General features: G+C 38.9%; 1 protein-coding gene across 2 annotated transcripts in view; it reads right to left on the bottom strand.

Moving 5' to 3' along the window:
• Positions 1–3,533: 3,533 nt before the first annotated feature.
• The window catches only part of DERA (deoxyribose-phosphate aldolase), a 117,835-nt gene continuing 104,387 nt past the window's right edge, over positions 3,534–16,981 (bottom strand). For both annotated transcript variants that reach the window (XM_057556174.1, XM_057556173.1), the window contains 3 exons: positions 8,559–8,671; positions 4,538–4,687; positions 3,534–4,231 (listed from right to left, as the gene is read on the bottom strand). In XM_057556174.1, coding sequence (XP_057412157.1) covers positions 4,175–4,231; positions 4,538–4,687; positions 8,559–8,671 — 320 coding nt within the window. In that variant the 3' untranslated portion in view covers positions 3,534–4,174. The remainder of the gene's footprint in view (positions 4,232–4,537; positions 4,688–8,558; positions 8,672–16,981) is intronic.

The following is a 16,981-nucleotide window of genomic DNA, read 5'->3' on the forward strand; positions in this document are numbered from 1 at the left end:
AAAAAACCTAGGTTTCTTATATTCTATGTTTTACAGTATGAGATGTACTTCTTAAAATAAAAAATCAAATTTTAGGTCTGTCCTTTCTACATATCCTGATTCCTCCTCTTCACCCTGTTCCTCTTCCTAAAGAAAGTTTTAGTTCATCGTAAGGTCACTAAGTATTTCATATATATTGGATTAAACATTCCAATCCTCATTTGCCCCATTAAATAAGAACTGACCAGATGGACATTCCTCTCTCTCTCCTGAGCAGGGTTTAGTTAATTAAAAATGATTATTTTTACTATGTATTTTATATATCAGCCAGATGTTACCTGCGGTCATTTCTGGAAAGGATCATTTGGTGGTGGTTATAAAATATATATTTTCCTTTGGGAAGCAAGACTCTTGAGCACGATCAGGAAAACAAATGTAGAAATGGATTTCACCTCACACCTTTTTTCTAGTGCCAAGATGGGCATAACGTTTCATTTCCTTTGAAAGTAGGATCTATTCAAATTCTTTCTTCTTCTAAGTCTGCATCCTGGTCCTATTTATGTTGTGTCAAAAAAGGATCAAGTTGATGGAAGAAAAATTAATGTTGGTTTTGTCTGTACTAGAAGTGTAAGCTGACTTTTCCAAAGAAACTGATTTGGTTTAAGACATATGTGTGTGACATAGCCACTGTTCTGCTCAATTAGGACGGAGACTCCATTGTGTCACTGTGAGGCTGCCCTTCCAGATAGATATTATAACAGTTCCTGCTTTTGCACAGGTCTCCTTAGAAGTGATAGTTTATGCAAACTAATTTGCCTGTATTTCCCATTAGTGCTGAAACAATCCAGAATGAGGCAAAGATACTGTAATTACAAAATTGTTTTGTGATTACACTAGTCATTTTCTCTCCATTGGTAGACCAACTAGAATTCAAATAAGTGCTCCCTCTTTTCTCTTAAAAACAAAACAAACAAAAATAACCCACAAAGGGACTTCCCTGGTGGCACAGTGGTTAGGAATCTGCCTGCCAATGCAGGGGACACGGGTTCGAGCCCTGGTCTGGGAAGATCCCACATGCCGTGGAGCAACTAAGCCCGTGCGACACGACTACTGAGCCTGCGCTCTGGAGCCCGCGAGCCACGGCTACTGAGCCCACGCGCCACAACTGCTGAAGCCCACGCGCCTAGAGCCTGAGCTCCGCAACAAGAGAAGCCACCACAATGAGAAGCACACGCGCCGCAACGAAGAATAGCCCTCACTTGCTGCAACTAGAGAAAGCCCATGCACAGCAACAAAGACCCAACACAGCCAAAAATAAATAAAATTAAAAAAAATAATAATAACTCACAAAGCAACATTCAACTCTCTTTAAAAAAGTCAACTCTTGAGATCACCCAAAATTGTGAAAGTCTAACAGATTAAATTAACCACACTATCGGTTAGATTTAGATGGTTGGTCTTCTCCAAGACACCATTTAGAAGATGACTAGAGACAAAAGCTGAGTCTTTTGAAAGTCTGAAATTCACATGACAACAAACATAATATTTGGGATGGCGCAGTGTATGAACAAGTAAGACACTTTTCATTCCAAAGCCCTGGCTCTGTCTTGTAAAATATGTCATGGCATGAGGTGGATCTAGGTTCTGGGCTCGGCTCTGACTTTCTGTGTGACCTTGCATAAGTGACGTCCCCACTTTGAGTTTCTTTTCTCATGAAAACATAGAACTAGATATTCTCTAAAGTCTCTTTAGACCCCTAAACTATATGATTGGTTGTTTAAAAACATCTTTAAGGCTTAAATATGCCTTATTGAACAACTGCAGTAATTTTTGTGAGAAGGGCTGGGGGTTGCTTTCATTAACTTAGAAGCTTTAAACACAGAATAGGGTGACTCATCTCCTGATTGTATAAAGCATCTGGTCCCTGTGTCCTGAAGTATCCAAATCGGCTTGTAGTAAATCACGGTCACCTCAGAAATGACCTCTTCCTCTTATGTTTTCATAGCAACCAACATTTACTACTGTCTTCCTATTAAAGTCATCTGTGTTACATTTGATTTCAAGAGCCAGGTAAGGGGCAGACATTCCTGATGAAGTGTCCGATAGTCCTTGGAATAAATTGTCCTCCCAAATATATGATGACTTACCTTTGGATCAGGCCATGTTCATCAGCCTCTAATAGGTTTGAGGGGCTCACTGGTCTTAATTTCCTATGTGAATCTATAATTGTCCGCAGAGGTCAATTTCAGTGGATGCCTCATATAAATTAGAACTGAAGATAATGATGCCTGTTCACTTGATCAACTGAAATGACCAGCTGAGTTTAATGGGAGGAAAACAGAAACCCCTGTGAAATTGGAATAGCTTCAAAGGTGATGGAATGTAATTACTTTTCTGAAAAGTTTCTTCTCCAAAGGTGACTGGCCATTGTGCTGGTGGGCACATGGACCAGCACGTGATGAAGGTGGAAACGGCATTCAGGGCCACTGACCACATCCAAAGGCCTAAGTCAAAAGTTCGCTTTCTGCTAGGGTGTTAGGGGAAAGCAGAATTTCTTTTCTGCTCTTATTTTTAATCATTTCACTCACAGTTAGAGAGGTGCTTTGAGGGACGTGCCTAATTGACGACTGAGAGGCAAATTCTAATTTAGATTGCTGCAAAAGTGTTTTCTCTTTAGAACCATGTACCATTTTCTTGGATGTGTTATCATTATCTTTAGGGTAACACAAATTGAACTCTGAGTGACTCTTGATATCACCTGCATCAACCCCTTTATTTTACAGATGAAGAAACCGAGGTCCAGAGATGTGAATAGACTGGACTAATGTCACAAAGCTGGAAAGAGGAAGAGGCTGGGCTAGAATTCAGCAGTTGAGAAGATGAAACCAAAACCAACTCCTCAGTCCAGAGTTTTCCACTTATGAGTAGCTGGAGACTTGTTCAGGGAGGAAGAAAAGACACTCTCCGTGAAAATCACCATTTAAGAAATCTTAAGTTCTATAATGTGGGAGAGGTACTAGCAAGCCAAAAAGGTGGAGGTGGGCAGTTGAGAGAGACAGAGAGTAAAGGAACAGGTAGCCCACAAAGCAGATGACCATTCCCCATAGCTGACCGGGGGCTCTGTCTACGTGTCTTTGGGTGCCAGGGGACAGTTTTACGTACCTGGGGTGACTGCACAGACTCAGGAGCCAGACTGCCTGCCTCGGCTTGATTCTTGACTCTGCTAATTCTGAGCTCTGTGACCTTTGGCAAGTTGCTTAAGCTCTCTGTGCCTCAGTCCCTCATCTGTATAAAAGGATGATAACATCAGTACTGACTGTTGTGAGGATTAAAAACCTTACTGTACTAACCTTACTGTAACAGAGATTAAACAAGGGTGAAATAAATTGATATATATAAGGAGCTTAGCACATACTAAGTGCTGTTAGTGTCTGCTGTTTCTTCCCTATTCACTCTATCAGAGAAAGTTTCAGAATATAGACATAAGTTGTATTTATTAATAATGTACTGAGGTGCTTTATCTGAGATAAATACCCAAGGACTCTACTAGAAAGTCATTGATAAAACCTCTTTATATGTTTAATGGATTAACTTTTCAATATGTATTATTACAATTTAAAGGTTTTTTAAAAATAAACAACTATAGGAATTTTTTTAATTAAAAAATTCAATGATATCCATAGTTTCATATAACAATGACAGAAATTTCATTAGCAAAACAATTAGTAAAAGGGCGTATCTGCTGCAAAAATTAAAGATGGATTTTCAGGGCAGGAAATTAGTGCCAAGTAAGTGAGTCCTGAAGTCAGTGGGAGAACAAGAGCAGTTCAGGGGTGCTGCATTTTCTTTTGCTACAGCATGGTTCTTGGGTAAGTCAACATTTTGCTTCCTTAGAATTTAATGTTGTCAAAGCTATCATTAACAATTTACTCAGAGTTCTTAAGAGAAAATCTTCACAAAATTAACAATGGAGATCTTCTAGTAATCAAGACCATTTCAGACATGCCTGAAACGGAGACCATGTGTGTACACACCATGTGTGTACCTGGCTTTTCCCTTTCATTCTTTGAGTTAAATTCAATGGAAATTTTAAGGGAAAAAAGTCAGTTACCTATTCCCTCATTTTTTTAATGAAATAATTTTAGCAATCACGCAGAAAAAATAGTAAAGGACTTTTCTGGAATTTGTCGCTGATTTAAGACATGGGAAGATCATGATAAGCTGCATATCTTCCAGTCACGTGATGGTAAATCTGTGGGGAAAGCAGAGTTTAATCAGTCATGAATTATTATATTACTATACATATCAATTAATAATTACAGCATTACATTATAATTTTAGTTAACATTTCATTATAAAGCCCCACTGTTATGCACTCAGCAGAATCTCCATCCAACCTATTGAGGTGGAGGTTTGCTTGGAAGAAGGCAGAGGCTGTGTACAATGAGGTCATCAGATGAGTTTTCACCTCCAGTTCTCACAGCCCAATAAGTGCCTTTTTATTCCTTTCTCAAAAATACTTGTCAGTTTGTTCCAAGGACAAGGGGGTGCTCCTCACCTGCCTCTCGATGTCCGCGAGCAGAGTGCTGGCACCTATTCGAAAGAGTTCTGGCTTCAGCCACTCATCCCCTAGCTCCTCCTTTATGAGAGAGAGCCAGGCAAGGGAGTCCTTCGCGCTGCGGATGCCGCCTGCCGGCTTAAAGCCTATCTAAAAGGGGAGGCGGGAAAGAGAGCAATGCTTAGCATTGTTGTTGGGTTGCTTTAAAAACTGGTCCTGTGTTAATACGGGGTCTCCATCCTCTCTTTTCTAAAGCCTAGTTCGCATGTGTCCCCCCCCCCCCCCCCCCGCAAAAGACCTTAGAGCACTGACTCATGCCCATTTACACTACAAAACGACTTTTCCAAGATTAATGGGAAGAATGTCACTGCCTCTGAGACACTAATGAGAGTTAATAACCCTCATTAACATTTCACTTACTGGAAAGTCATAAACCTCAACCATCTAGACTATAGCTGTGAACCTGGGATAAACAAGAGAGGTGTCAATAAACAGGAAAACATATCACAAAAGCCCATTCATTCTCTGTTTCTACCAGGAGGCCAGAAGAAATGTACACCTTTCAGCCCTCCATCCTGAGCTGCAAAAGAGACATATGTGGATTTAAAACAAGAGGAGAGACTCAGTGAGGCCACACTAAACAAACTAGCAGCAACCAGCAAGGAGAGGTGACAGTTACTTTAATCAACTTAACTGCAGGGACTCTTTTTCTAAGTTGTAAGTAGACCAAGTTACATAAAGCAGCCAAACAGTTAAAAAAGTACAGGTGAAAAAGACGGTGTAGGGGACCTTCACACTTCAGTAGTCTCTGAAGGTGACCACAAAACAGCACAATTTGGCCAATATCTGATGTTTAGAAATGATGTCCCTGGGTCCATTCGAAAATGATAAACGTGTCCTATACACAGTAAAACCTGCTTATTTGGATATACTTGTCTCAAGAACTTGACTATCCGGTACAGTAAACACCCAAAGCCCAAGAACTAAAGCTCACGCCTTCGACCACTCAGAGTTTGGCTGCTCTGACAGGTGGCACCAACAGGGGGTGATTGCTAACAGAACGCCAGAGAAGGGACACAATAAATGAATGGTCCCATTACCAACCTGTAAAAAATGATTAAACAGAAACCTTGATTAAATGGAGTCAGGAGACCAGAAGCAGGGGCTCTTACTCCTGGATAACAGAGCCTGACAGGAAGAAGAAAGACTCCTTTTCTGCAAAGGACTCAGCCAATGAAAAGCCCCGGACTCCTCGCTTAGTATCCGCTGTCTTCCTTTTCCTCTCTATAAAGCACACTTCTTTCCTTGCCCTGCAGGGACTTGCATGTGGCTCGCCATGGTGGATGATCCCAAATAAGCCCATCTTTGGCGGAGAAACAGCTAGCGGTCTACTTGCTTTAAGTCAGCAAACCCAACCCGGAAACTCCTAGTTAACCTGGACTCTACCACGTCCCTCACATCACATCCAGTGACCCACCAAGTCAAGTCCCACCGATCCCACCCTCTGAACTCGTCTATCTCCACATGTACTTTCCTCTCTACTCTCCCTTCCACTGTTTTAGTTTAGACCCTCGTCAGCCCTCACTGGAACATCGGGAGAAGCCTCCCAACTGGTTTCCCTGCCTCGGTCACACGTCACACAGCTAAGCAACAGTCGTGCAGAGATTCTAACCATATCTGCCTATCGTTCTGGAGCCCAAGCGACCCTGTAAGAGTGGGGGGGGGGGGTAGTGGGGGGAGATAGGTGGAGTCAGGTTATTTATTGAGATGAGGCAAAAAAAAAAATCAATTTGAGCTCATATTAGCATACATGTTAATCACAGGAGCATTTTCTGTTAATCAGGCAGTGCTGCATATAGATTTTCCTATACAATTCAGTTGTGTCAGCAAGTCTATTTGGCAAGGTTTCGAAAGACAGTTTCTAGCGTTAAGTTTATCCTTTTTTTTTTTTAAGGGAGAGAATATGGAAAACATGAATCTGCAGTGAAATCAGCTATGAAATATCAAGCCTCTGCTTCTCAGGAGTGACACTAATCATGGTCTGGAAGGCGGCCTGTCACATTTTAAAACACCCCTTAAATCAATGACGTGGAAGCTTCATAGTCTAAGGGCTGCCCGGGCAGCTTGTCAACAATCCAACAAAATGCCCCTGATTTGCAGATACACACACAGGTCCTACGTGAAATCAAATGTGATCAAGATGAATATGAATTGACTTGTACCTGTTTCTCAATAAAACCAGGATGAACTTTATTTATTAGCTGAGGAAAGGGGGGATACAATTAAAAAGAAAGTAATGAAAGACAGCAAAATGTTCCTCCCTCACTACCCTGATCTAGAACACTGAACACTTGAAACTTTTATTGAAATTCTTGTGTAAGGGCTCTTTTGAGAAGGGACATGTTCACTTTTGTATCCCTAGCACTTAACATAGGTTAACATAGCACATAGGTAACAACTCAATGAATGTTTACTGAAAACAAAACAGGACTGGGTCCCCACTGGAGAATTTTAGCCCCAACTATGGAGCTTATGAAACGTAGAGATGCCTGAAGACTGATCCAGGACTGCCGGGGTGAGGGGCCAGGCATCTGGAAGTATGAAAAGCTTCACATCTATTGTGATGTTCTTTGGCTGAAAATAAGAACCACTGATCTAGTGAGTGGTGGTGGTCTCATTTGGGGGGTCCAAAGCTGGAGTTCTCATTTTTACAGCTTTTCTTATATATATATATATATTTTTTTTTTAAATTAGGACCATTGCAGAAAGGCTACCAAGAGGAGGTTACTCAGTTGGGTGAACTTTCATATGTAGGTCACCATGTAGATATTTATCCTATTTGTACTCTTCTAAGATATGAAGGTATTCTGAAGGAGCAAATGCTGCAAGGAGTTCATTTCCTCTCAAACCCAGGTACCTTCTAAAAAAGGTCTCCGATTCCAAAATAAACTGAAATACAGTCACATATAAAGTCATCACATCCAGCTGGCAAAGGATTAAAGTTCTTTTTTGGGTTTCTATTCAGCAGAAATCAAGAGATTGGTTTTAAAAGATGCCTTTCAGGAAGGGAAAGTCTCATTTAAAAATAAAAATTACCTTTCTCGCCAATGATGTTAAAAAAAAAATCCTTTGAGATAATTTGCAGCTAAACAAGCAACTTGAAGTGAAAAGGAAAATCCAAACTCATTTAAAAAAAAACACCTCATACGCATTTTTCCTTTTAAATTCATATGTTTCAAAAAATATGTATTATTTTTCGAAAAGCTGACAAAAGCGAGCGTATACCCTCCTCAGCTTAACAGTCTTCCAAAGAGCACCTCCAGCTGCCATAAAACGCAAAAATGGATATTTAATTCAAGAGCTATATAACGTCTAGCTACCTTTTCCCTGCTGTTTCACAGCATTTCATTATTTTGTTTAATAAGTTCATCTCCTCGAGAATTTTCTCTTCACCTCATATTATTAAAAGTAATAAGTTTTTCTGGACCGGGGGTTTCCCAACAGAAAAACCAATTTATGTGTGTCCTTCAATAATGACAGGAAAAGATTATTTCCCATTATATTGCATACTTTTCATATCACCACCACAGCTTATCGTTCAATAAATGTTACTCTGCAATTCTTTCCATTCCTCAAGGAAGTTTAATTTCTGCATTAACCTGTTTTCTCTGGCCAACCCCTTACCAGAAAGCTTCTGTGCTGCAGCAGAATTAGTTCGTTAAGGAACCCATTTAGGAATCTCTCGTCAGTGATAAAATTGTCTTCGGTTAATAAAAGGACATAAAGCGAGTTTACACCTTGATCACACATCCTAACGCCCACACTCATACTCACTTTCTGTGAATCACACAGTTTCCCCCCCGAATGTATTCTTTTGTAGTGAAAGGTAAATTAAACGTTTATCTTAATACAGGTAACGCACTCACACCATCTGCCTATAAAGACAGTTATCGTGGCTGTGACAAGTATTGTAAATAACATTATCTTTACTCCAAAGAAAGATTTGCTGGCAATAATGTACCTTGTTTCCAGTTTTCCAGAAGAAATCCCTAATGGCCCGTAGCATGACTATAGCTACCGGGAAGGTGGCATTTACTGTTTCTTTTCCAGTAGAGGTCTTGATAAAATCTGATCCTAAAACAAAAGGAAGAAAAAACTCCATGTTAATTCAAAAACTTATTTTTCACACTTTTGAGTCGGTGGAAGAAACGAGTTGTGTAAATTCTTTTTCCTGAGGAACACGACTTTAATTTTTCATCAATTATTTGAAAAACTAAAACCAAATCTCTCTTTAAGATCATTCTGTCCACATATTTTTCCCCCTGACCACACGATGGATTAAATCAGGCACAAATGGATTCTCACTGATCCCTAGCGCTCTTGCCTGTATATTTCCATATCAGCAATTAAAATCAAGTTGGTTTATTTAATGCAAAACTGAGAGGAACAGAAACAATTTCATGCCCTGTGCTTAGCATCATATATCATAACATTTTACGACAAAACTGTAGGGCCTACTCATATTCTTACGTGTGATAGAAAGTACACAGTATAGCTGTGACAGCACGAGGAGAATCACCATTAGCTGATTCCTACTGCATTGTTAGCTAACGAAAGCTCTGTCTTCCAACCAGATTGTGATTTTCATGAAAGACACCATGCCTTTTCAACTTGCAAATATTTTAAACACTCCCTGTCTCTCAAATGTATCTTAAACCTATTGATGTAGGTTTCTGCTGAAGAGAAACCCAAAACAAAATAGCACAAGGAGACAAAGAGAGGATGATAATAGTTAAGAGTCACTGAGTGCTGTGCACTATGCACTATTCTAGGTGCTTTCTAAGTACGGACTCAATCGATCCTCACAATAACTGTATAAGTACTAATATGATCCCCATTTTTAAAGAGGAAATTAAGGCACAGAAATGTAAAGTAACTTGCTTGAGGTCACACAGTAAGGGCAGGGGGTAGGTAGAATTCTAACCAAAGCAATATAGCTTAACCCATATGCTATAGAGTCTCTAAGAAACTTACTGAGGGTCACACAGTCAGACAGCCAAACACAGACTCCATCCTTCAGGTGGTGAACCATCCTCGCAATGCTCCGTGCAGACCACAGATCAGCAGCACAGGCACTACCAGGGAACGTGTTTAACACGTAGACTCTCGGACTTCCCTGGTGGCACAGTGGTTAAGAATCCACCTGCCAAAGCAGGGGACACGGGTTCGAGCCCTGGTCCAGGAAGATCCCACATGCCGCGGAGCAACTAAGCCCGTGCGCCACAACTACTGAGCCCACGTGCCACGACTACTGAAGCCCGCGTGCCTAGAGCCCGTGCTCGGCAACGAGAAGGCACCGCAATGAGAATCCCGCACACCGCATCGATGAGTAGCCCTCGCTCGCCGCAACTAGAGAAAGCCCGCACAGAGCAACGAAGACCCATTGCAGCCAAAAATAAATAAGTAAATTAAATAAAATAAATTAAAAAAAAAAAAGTTTGTTTAAAAAATAAAAAAAATAAAATGTAGACTCTCAGGCCCTACACCAGACCAACTGAATCATAATCTGAATAGAAACAAGGTTCCTAGGTGATTCCTGGGCCAGTTCATGGCCCTCGCCCACGGAATCTGTGGAACTCTATGTAAGGCTAATCTCTGAGATTCTCCCAGGTCTGTCAAAGAAATGGTCAAAAGAAGTGGAGACAAGAAGTGGCCAAAACTTTCCCCTCTGGTTTCAACTGCAAAAGACATGCCCAGGACTACCCTGTGGATAGAAAGGTTCAAATCAACACGCCTTCAGCAAGCACACTCTGTGAAAGGCACAGTGGGAAATATAAACAAATCATTCAAGCCCTTTCCCTCAAAAGCATACATGCTATGAGCAGGTGTAGAAGAAACATAAATCCTGGGTAATCACTTGATGAGCCAGAAGTCAGGAGATCTGGTTTCCAGCTCTGCCAGATACTGTATTTACCTTGCAAATTCCATCACCTAACCTTTCTCATTTATAAAACATGTCTGGAAATTCTTACTTTCTTCATAGTGTTATACAAAGAATCAAAAGAGACAATCTCTGTGAAAAGACTGTGAAAACTGTCAAGTGTTATACAAACAGAAATGGAGCAAAGACCTAGGTAGAGTCGCCCTCTGTGTAAGAACCACAGGAATTCTGATCTATCCAAGCAGGTCATTGGAAGCCTTCTTTCCTCTGGGCCTGTAGGCCCATTTGGGGAAATGGAGATGTGCTTGTCATGCCTGCATTCATTCAAGAAGTATTTACTGAGTGCTTACTATGTGCTGGATTCTGTTCTACATGCTGGGAACAGATCATGACACAAAACAAAGTTCTTGCCCTTGTGACTAGATTCTCTAGAAGAAAAAGACAATAAACAAAGAGCTATATAACGAAGGCCAGGTGGAGTGAAGTGTGGTGAAGAAAAATAATGCAACATAATGAGAAAGAGAGTGATGGATTTGGGGAGAGGTAGCTGTATTTAAATAGTCATCATAAAGTCATCTCTGATGAGTAAAATTCAGAGACTGATGAAGGGAATCTGTGAAAAGAGTACCACAAGCAGGGAAACAGCAAGTGCGAAGGCCCTGAAGTAGGCATAAGTTGATGAATGAGTGAATAAATGGGACTCCACAACCAATGCCTGGCCCCTATAACATCAGACATAACAAGCAAAGAGAAGAAATGAAAGCCCTTAAATAGATGTAAGAGGTGAGAGGAACATTACTAAACAATTCACACTGAAACCGTGATGTGTTTTCCTAATAGGTGACACTGTCTTCCGATCCACTAGAAGGCTTTGGGGTACAACACTGGATCTATCTGAATTCTTCTAAGCATCTCAGAAGAGAAGATTATTAAGACAGAAGACCAAGGCCATATTTAGAGGCCTAAAAAAAAGGTACGGTCACTTAAAAATCACACCATCTAAAGTTAACCAAAAGAGCCAAACTCCCTTACGGAGGAGACTGTCTTCCTAGTACACCTAGAAGAAAACACCTACCGTGGTGGCAACAGCAGCCCAGGAGCTGTAATGGTGGCCTACACATTGTTTGTGCCCCTTTCTTGACTGTATTGTTTGAAGACAGGTGCTATACCTTTCTTGTGCACTTCTGTATCCCCAGAGCGTGACACACCTGAGAAGCTTAATAAATTTTGGGTGGGTGGATGGGTGGGTGGCCACAGTTACCAAGAAAAGGCAAATTATAATATTTTTCATGTTTAACTGACTAATGGGGAAAGGAAGACAGTTTGGGGTTTCATTCCAGTCCCAGTAACAAAATTGGGCAGGTGGCTTAGAAGAAAATATCATTTTATTTATTTATTTTAAGTTCAGAACAGATTTAGATCTACAGCAACATTATGAGGACATTACAGAGAGTTCCCATATACCCCACACTCAGTTTCCCCTATTATTAGCAACTTATATCAGTATGGTACATTTGTTATAATTAATGAACCAATATTGATGTATTATTATAACCAAAATAATACTTTATTTAGATAAATAATACTTTATTTAGATTTCCTTAGTTTTACTCAGAATCCAATTTCATCCAGGATACTATAATACATTTGTCATGTCCCCACAGGTTCCTCCTGGCTGTGACGGCTTCTTAGACTTTCCTTATTTTGATGACCTTGACAATTTTAAGGAGTACTTGTCAGGTATTTCATAAAATTTCTGTCAACTGGTATTGTCTGACATTTTTCTCATGATTACACTGGGGTTACATGTTTTTTGAGGACGAAAACCACAGAGGTAATGGGCCATTTTCATCACTTCACATCAAGGGTACATATTAATGATATCACTTCCCACTGTTGAAGCTGACCTTGAACACTGGTGGAGGTGGTATTTGCTAGGTTTCTCCAGTGAAAAGTCACTCCTTTCTTCCTATTTTCCATACTGTACTCTTTGGAAAGAAGTCCTTATGTGTATCCCACGCTTTAGGAATGGGAGCTGCAAGCCACTTCCTTCAGGGTGGAGCAGCTACATACATTCTTTGGATGTTTTTGCATGGGAGACTTGTCTCTTCTCCATTTATTCATTTATTTATAATCATTTATTTTTATGAGTATAGACTCAAAGATATTTATTCTTTACTTGGGTTTATAATCCAATATTACTTAATTTATTTTGTTGCTCAAATGGCTCTAGGTTTGGCCATTGGGAGTTCTTTCAGTTGCTTCCTGTTTTCCTTTGACACACCACCATCATGTGGATTTTTTGTTTTTTTAAGCACTTACTTTCTGGTACTACCAGATGCTCCAGGCTCGTCTTATATGTTTTCCACCCCAGTCCAAGAATAAGGCATTTCTCCAAAGAGCCCTGGTTCCTTTTATTGGAAAATAGTGTTAGAAACCAAGATCTTGGTGGTAGGTGTACTCATTGCTATTGTAGGGATCTTGCTTTTAGGCCTTCTCAGCTGACTGAACAAGGAAAAATGTGTGTGTATATTCTAACCCATTTATATATACATATATATTTACAATTCCATATTTAACTATCTACGTCTATATTAAACTAAAGACGAGTTATACTGATGTCTCCAACTCTGACCCATTACAAGGATTGTTCTAGCCCTCTCCCCTTGCTTATCTGTAAACTCCCACCCCAACAGTGAGAACCTTGCACCCACCATCCATGATCCATTTATTTAATTGTGCACATCCAGTATGCATGTATCGTGTTCTCTGAATTGTTAACCACACCATTATGGAAAACCACTGCATCAACGACTGTCTAGCGCTAACGTGCAGTTTCACTGGCCTCTAAGCTTTATAGACTAAATTCATTTATAAAGATATGTAGCTCAGCACCTTTTCTCCCACCTCCTTCAGTGAGGCTGTTTTGTACATTTGTAATACAGTTTGATTCTTTGGCCACAGTGTGCATTCCATCCTGGAATCCCCTGACCCCCTAAATGGCTGTGTTCATTTGCATACATTAAGGTTCACTCGTAGTGAACCTTCTAGTGGTTTTGAAAAATGTATAGTGTTATATATCCATCTTTACAGTACCATACAGAATACTTCGACCACTCTAAAAAATCCCCTATGCTTCACATTTTCATTTCCCCCTTACTCCAGCAATCACTGAAGTTTTTACTAACTCAACAGTTTTGCCTTTTCCAGAATGTTATGTTATTGGAATCATGCAGCCTTTCAGACTGGCTTCTTTCACTTAGCAACATGCACTTAACATTCACTTCTGTCTTTTCCTGGCTCATTTCTTTTTACTGATAAATAGTATTCCATTGCATAATTGTTCCACCATTTGTTAATCCATTCACCGATATCTTGGTTGCTTCAGTTTTTGGCAAATATGAATAAAGTTGCTATAAATATTCATATTCAGGTTTTCGTGTGGGCATAGATTTTCAAATCAGTTGGGTAAATAACTAGAGGGGCAATTGCTAGATTTTACAGTAAGAACATTTAAGCTTTGAAAAAAGCTACCAAATTATCTTCCAATGTAGCTACACCATTTTGCATTCCCAACAGTAACGAATGAGAGTTCCTGTTGCTCTACATCTTCAGTAGCAATTGGTGGCATCAATTTTTGAACTTTAGGCAATCTAACAGGTATGCAAATAGGTCAAGTACAGATTATATTTTGTTAGATTAGATTATACCTAAGTATGTCAATTATGAATTACTATTGTAAATGGTAGTTTTCTTAAATTTCAAATTCTGTTTGTCCATTACAGTAAATAGGAAAGAAACAGACTTTTGTATATTAATCTTGAATCATGAAACCTTGGTAAACTCACTTAGTAGATTCAGGAGTTTGTTGTTTTGGAGAGATTTTCTCCATAGACAGGGAGGTCATCTACAGAGAAAAACAGTTTTATATCTTTCTTTCTGTATTAATATCTTGTGGCTGTTGTAACAAATTATAACAAACTTGGTAGCTTAGAGAAAAAGAAATTTATTCTCTCACCGTTCTGGAGGCCAGAAGTCCAAAATCAAGGTGTGAGCATGGCTGCCCTCCCTGTGGAGGCTCTCAGGAGAACATGTTCCTTGTCTCTGCAACTTCTTATGGCTGCCAGCATTCCTTGGCTGCATCACTCTAATCTCTGTCTCCACCTGCACATTGCCTTTCCTTCTGTGTGTAAGCTTAATATTCCTTTGCCTTTCTCTTATAAGGACGTATGTGATGGCATTTTGAGTCTACTCAGATAAGCCGGAATAATAACTTCATTTCAAAATCCTTAATTTAAACACATCTGCAAAGGCTCTTTTTTCCCCCCCCCAAAAAGGTAATATTCACAGGTTCTAGCGATTAGGATGTAAACCTATCTTTGGGAGCCATTATCAGTCTACCACACTTCCTAATCTTTATACATTGTATTTCCTTTTCTTGTCTTATTGCATCAGCTAGGACTTCCAGTAAAATGTTGAGTAGGAGTGGTGAGAAAGCATATCCTTCCCTGTTCTTAGAGGGGTCTTAGGGGAAAAGCATCCAGTTCCCCAGCATATTAGCTAAAGTTTGTTTGTAGATATGTTTTATCAAGCTGAGGCAGTTCCCTCTATTCCTAGTTTGCTGAGAGATTTTATTATGAATAGGTGTTGGAATCTGTCAAATGCCAAAATTGTACCAATTGGTATTGGCATACATTTTTTTTTTTTAGCTTGATATGGTGGATTACATTACATTGAACCAGCCTTGCATATCTGGAGTAAATCCCAGTTGGCTGTGGTATATTATTCTTTTTATAAACTGGGCTCATTTTGCTACTATGTTATTGAGGATTTTCACATCTATGTTCATGAGTGACAATTATCTATAGTTTTTCTTTCTTGTAATGTCTTTATCTAGTTTTAGTACTAGGGTAATGATGGTCTCACAGAGTGAGTGCTCTCTCTTCTATTTTCTGGAAGAGACTGTGGAGAATTGGTATTATTTTCTTCCTTAAATGTTTGGTAGAATTCATCAGTTAAACCATCTAGAGCTAGTACTTTCCTTTTTGGAAGGTTTTAATTATTTTTCTTTAATAATTTATTAAAGTATTAAATATCATTATATTATTAAATAAATAAGCAAATTCATTATTTTATAACACTCTATAATTAAAACATTTTATAAAATAAATAAAATTAAAATAACATCATTAATAGGCATAGGCCTATTCAGACTATTTCTCTCTGTGGGAGTTTTGGTTGTTCATATCTTTCAGGAAATTGATCCCTATAACCTACATTTTCAAACTGTGGGCAAAGAGTTGTTCATAGTATTCCTTTATTATTCTTTTAATGATCATAGGAACAGTTATGATCTCTCATTTCTGATATTAGTATTCTCTCTTTGATTCTTGGTTATTCTGACTAGAGGTTTATCAATTTGATTGATCTTTTCAAAGAACCAGCTTTTAGGGTTTTAAAATTTTCTCTATTGTTTTTGTTTTCAATTTCATTTCATTTCTGCTCTAATTTTTATTTCTGCTGTTCTGCTTGCCTTAGACATAAATTATGGTTCTTTCTCTATGTCCTAAGGTAGAAGCTGAGATTATTGATTTTTGATCATTCTTTTCTAATATATGCATCTAATGTTATAAATTTCCTTCTAAGCTTTGCTTTTGCACCATTTCACAAATTTTGATGAGTTATATTTTAATTTCCATTTAATTCAAAAGAAATTTTTAAAATTTTTCTTGAACTATGTATTATTTAGAAGTATGTTGTTTAATTTCCAACTATTTGGGAGATTTTCAGCTGTCTTTCTGTTATTGATTCCTAGTTTAGTTCCACTGTAGTCCAAGAACATACTTTGTATGGTGTCTATTCTTTTAAACATTAAAGTGTGTTTTAAGAGCCAGGATGTGTCCTTTCTTGGTGAATGTTCCATGTGAACTTGAAAATATGTATTCTGCTGCTGTTGGATGGAGTTCTCTATAAACATCAATTTGATTATGTTGATTAATAAGGCTACTCAGGTCAACTACGTCCTAGCTGATACTTCTGCTTTCTTGAGCTATCAACTACTGAAAGAGGGGTCTTGAAGTCCAGCTATAATAGCAGATTTGTCTATTTCTCTTTTCAGTTCTACCAGATTTTGGCTCATATTTTGATGCTCTGTTGTTAGGTGCATACATGTTTAGGATTGTTTAGGATGTCTTCTTGGAGAAGTGACCCCTTTATTATTATGCAATGTCCTTCTTTACCCCTGAAAATGTTCCTTTTTCTGAAGTCTGCTTTGTCTGAAATTAATACCCCTACTTCTGCTTTCCTCTGATGTTAGCAGGGTATATCTTTCTCCATCCCTTTACTTTGAACCTTCAAAGTCTTTATATTTAAAATGGCTTTCTTACAGACAACATATAATAGGGTCTTATTTTTTATAATTAATTATACCTTTTTCTATTTGTTGTATTTTTTATTAATTGTTACACCTTTTTCTACCTTCTCTGGTTTTAACTGAGCATTTT

The sequence above is a fragment of the Balaenoptera acutorostrata genome, chromosome 11 (assembly GCF_949987535.1).
Source record: "Balaenoptera acutorostrata chromosome 11, mBalAcu1.1, whole genome shotgun sequence".
Classification (NCBI taxonomy): Eukaryota; Metazoa; Chordata; class Mammalia; order Artiodactyla; family Balaenopteridae; genus Balaenoptera; species Balaenoptera acutorostrata.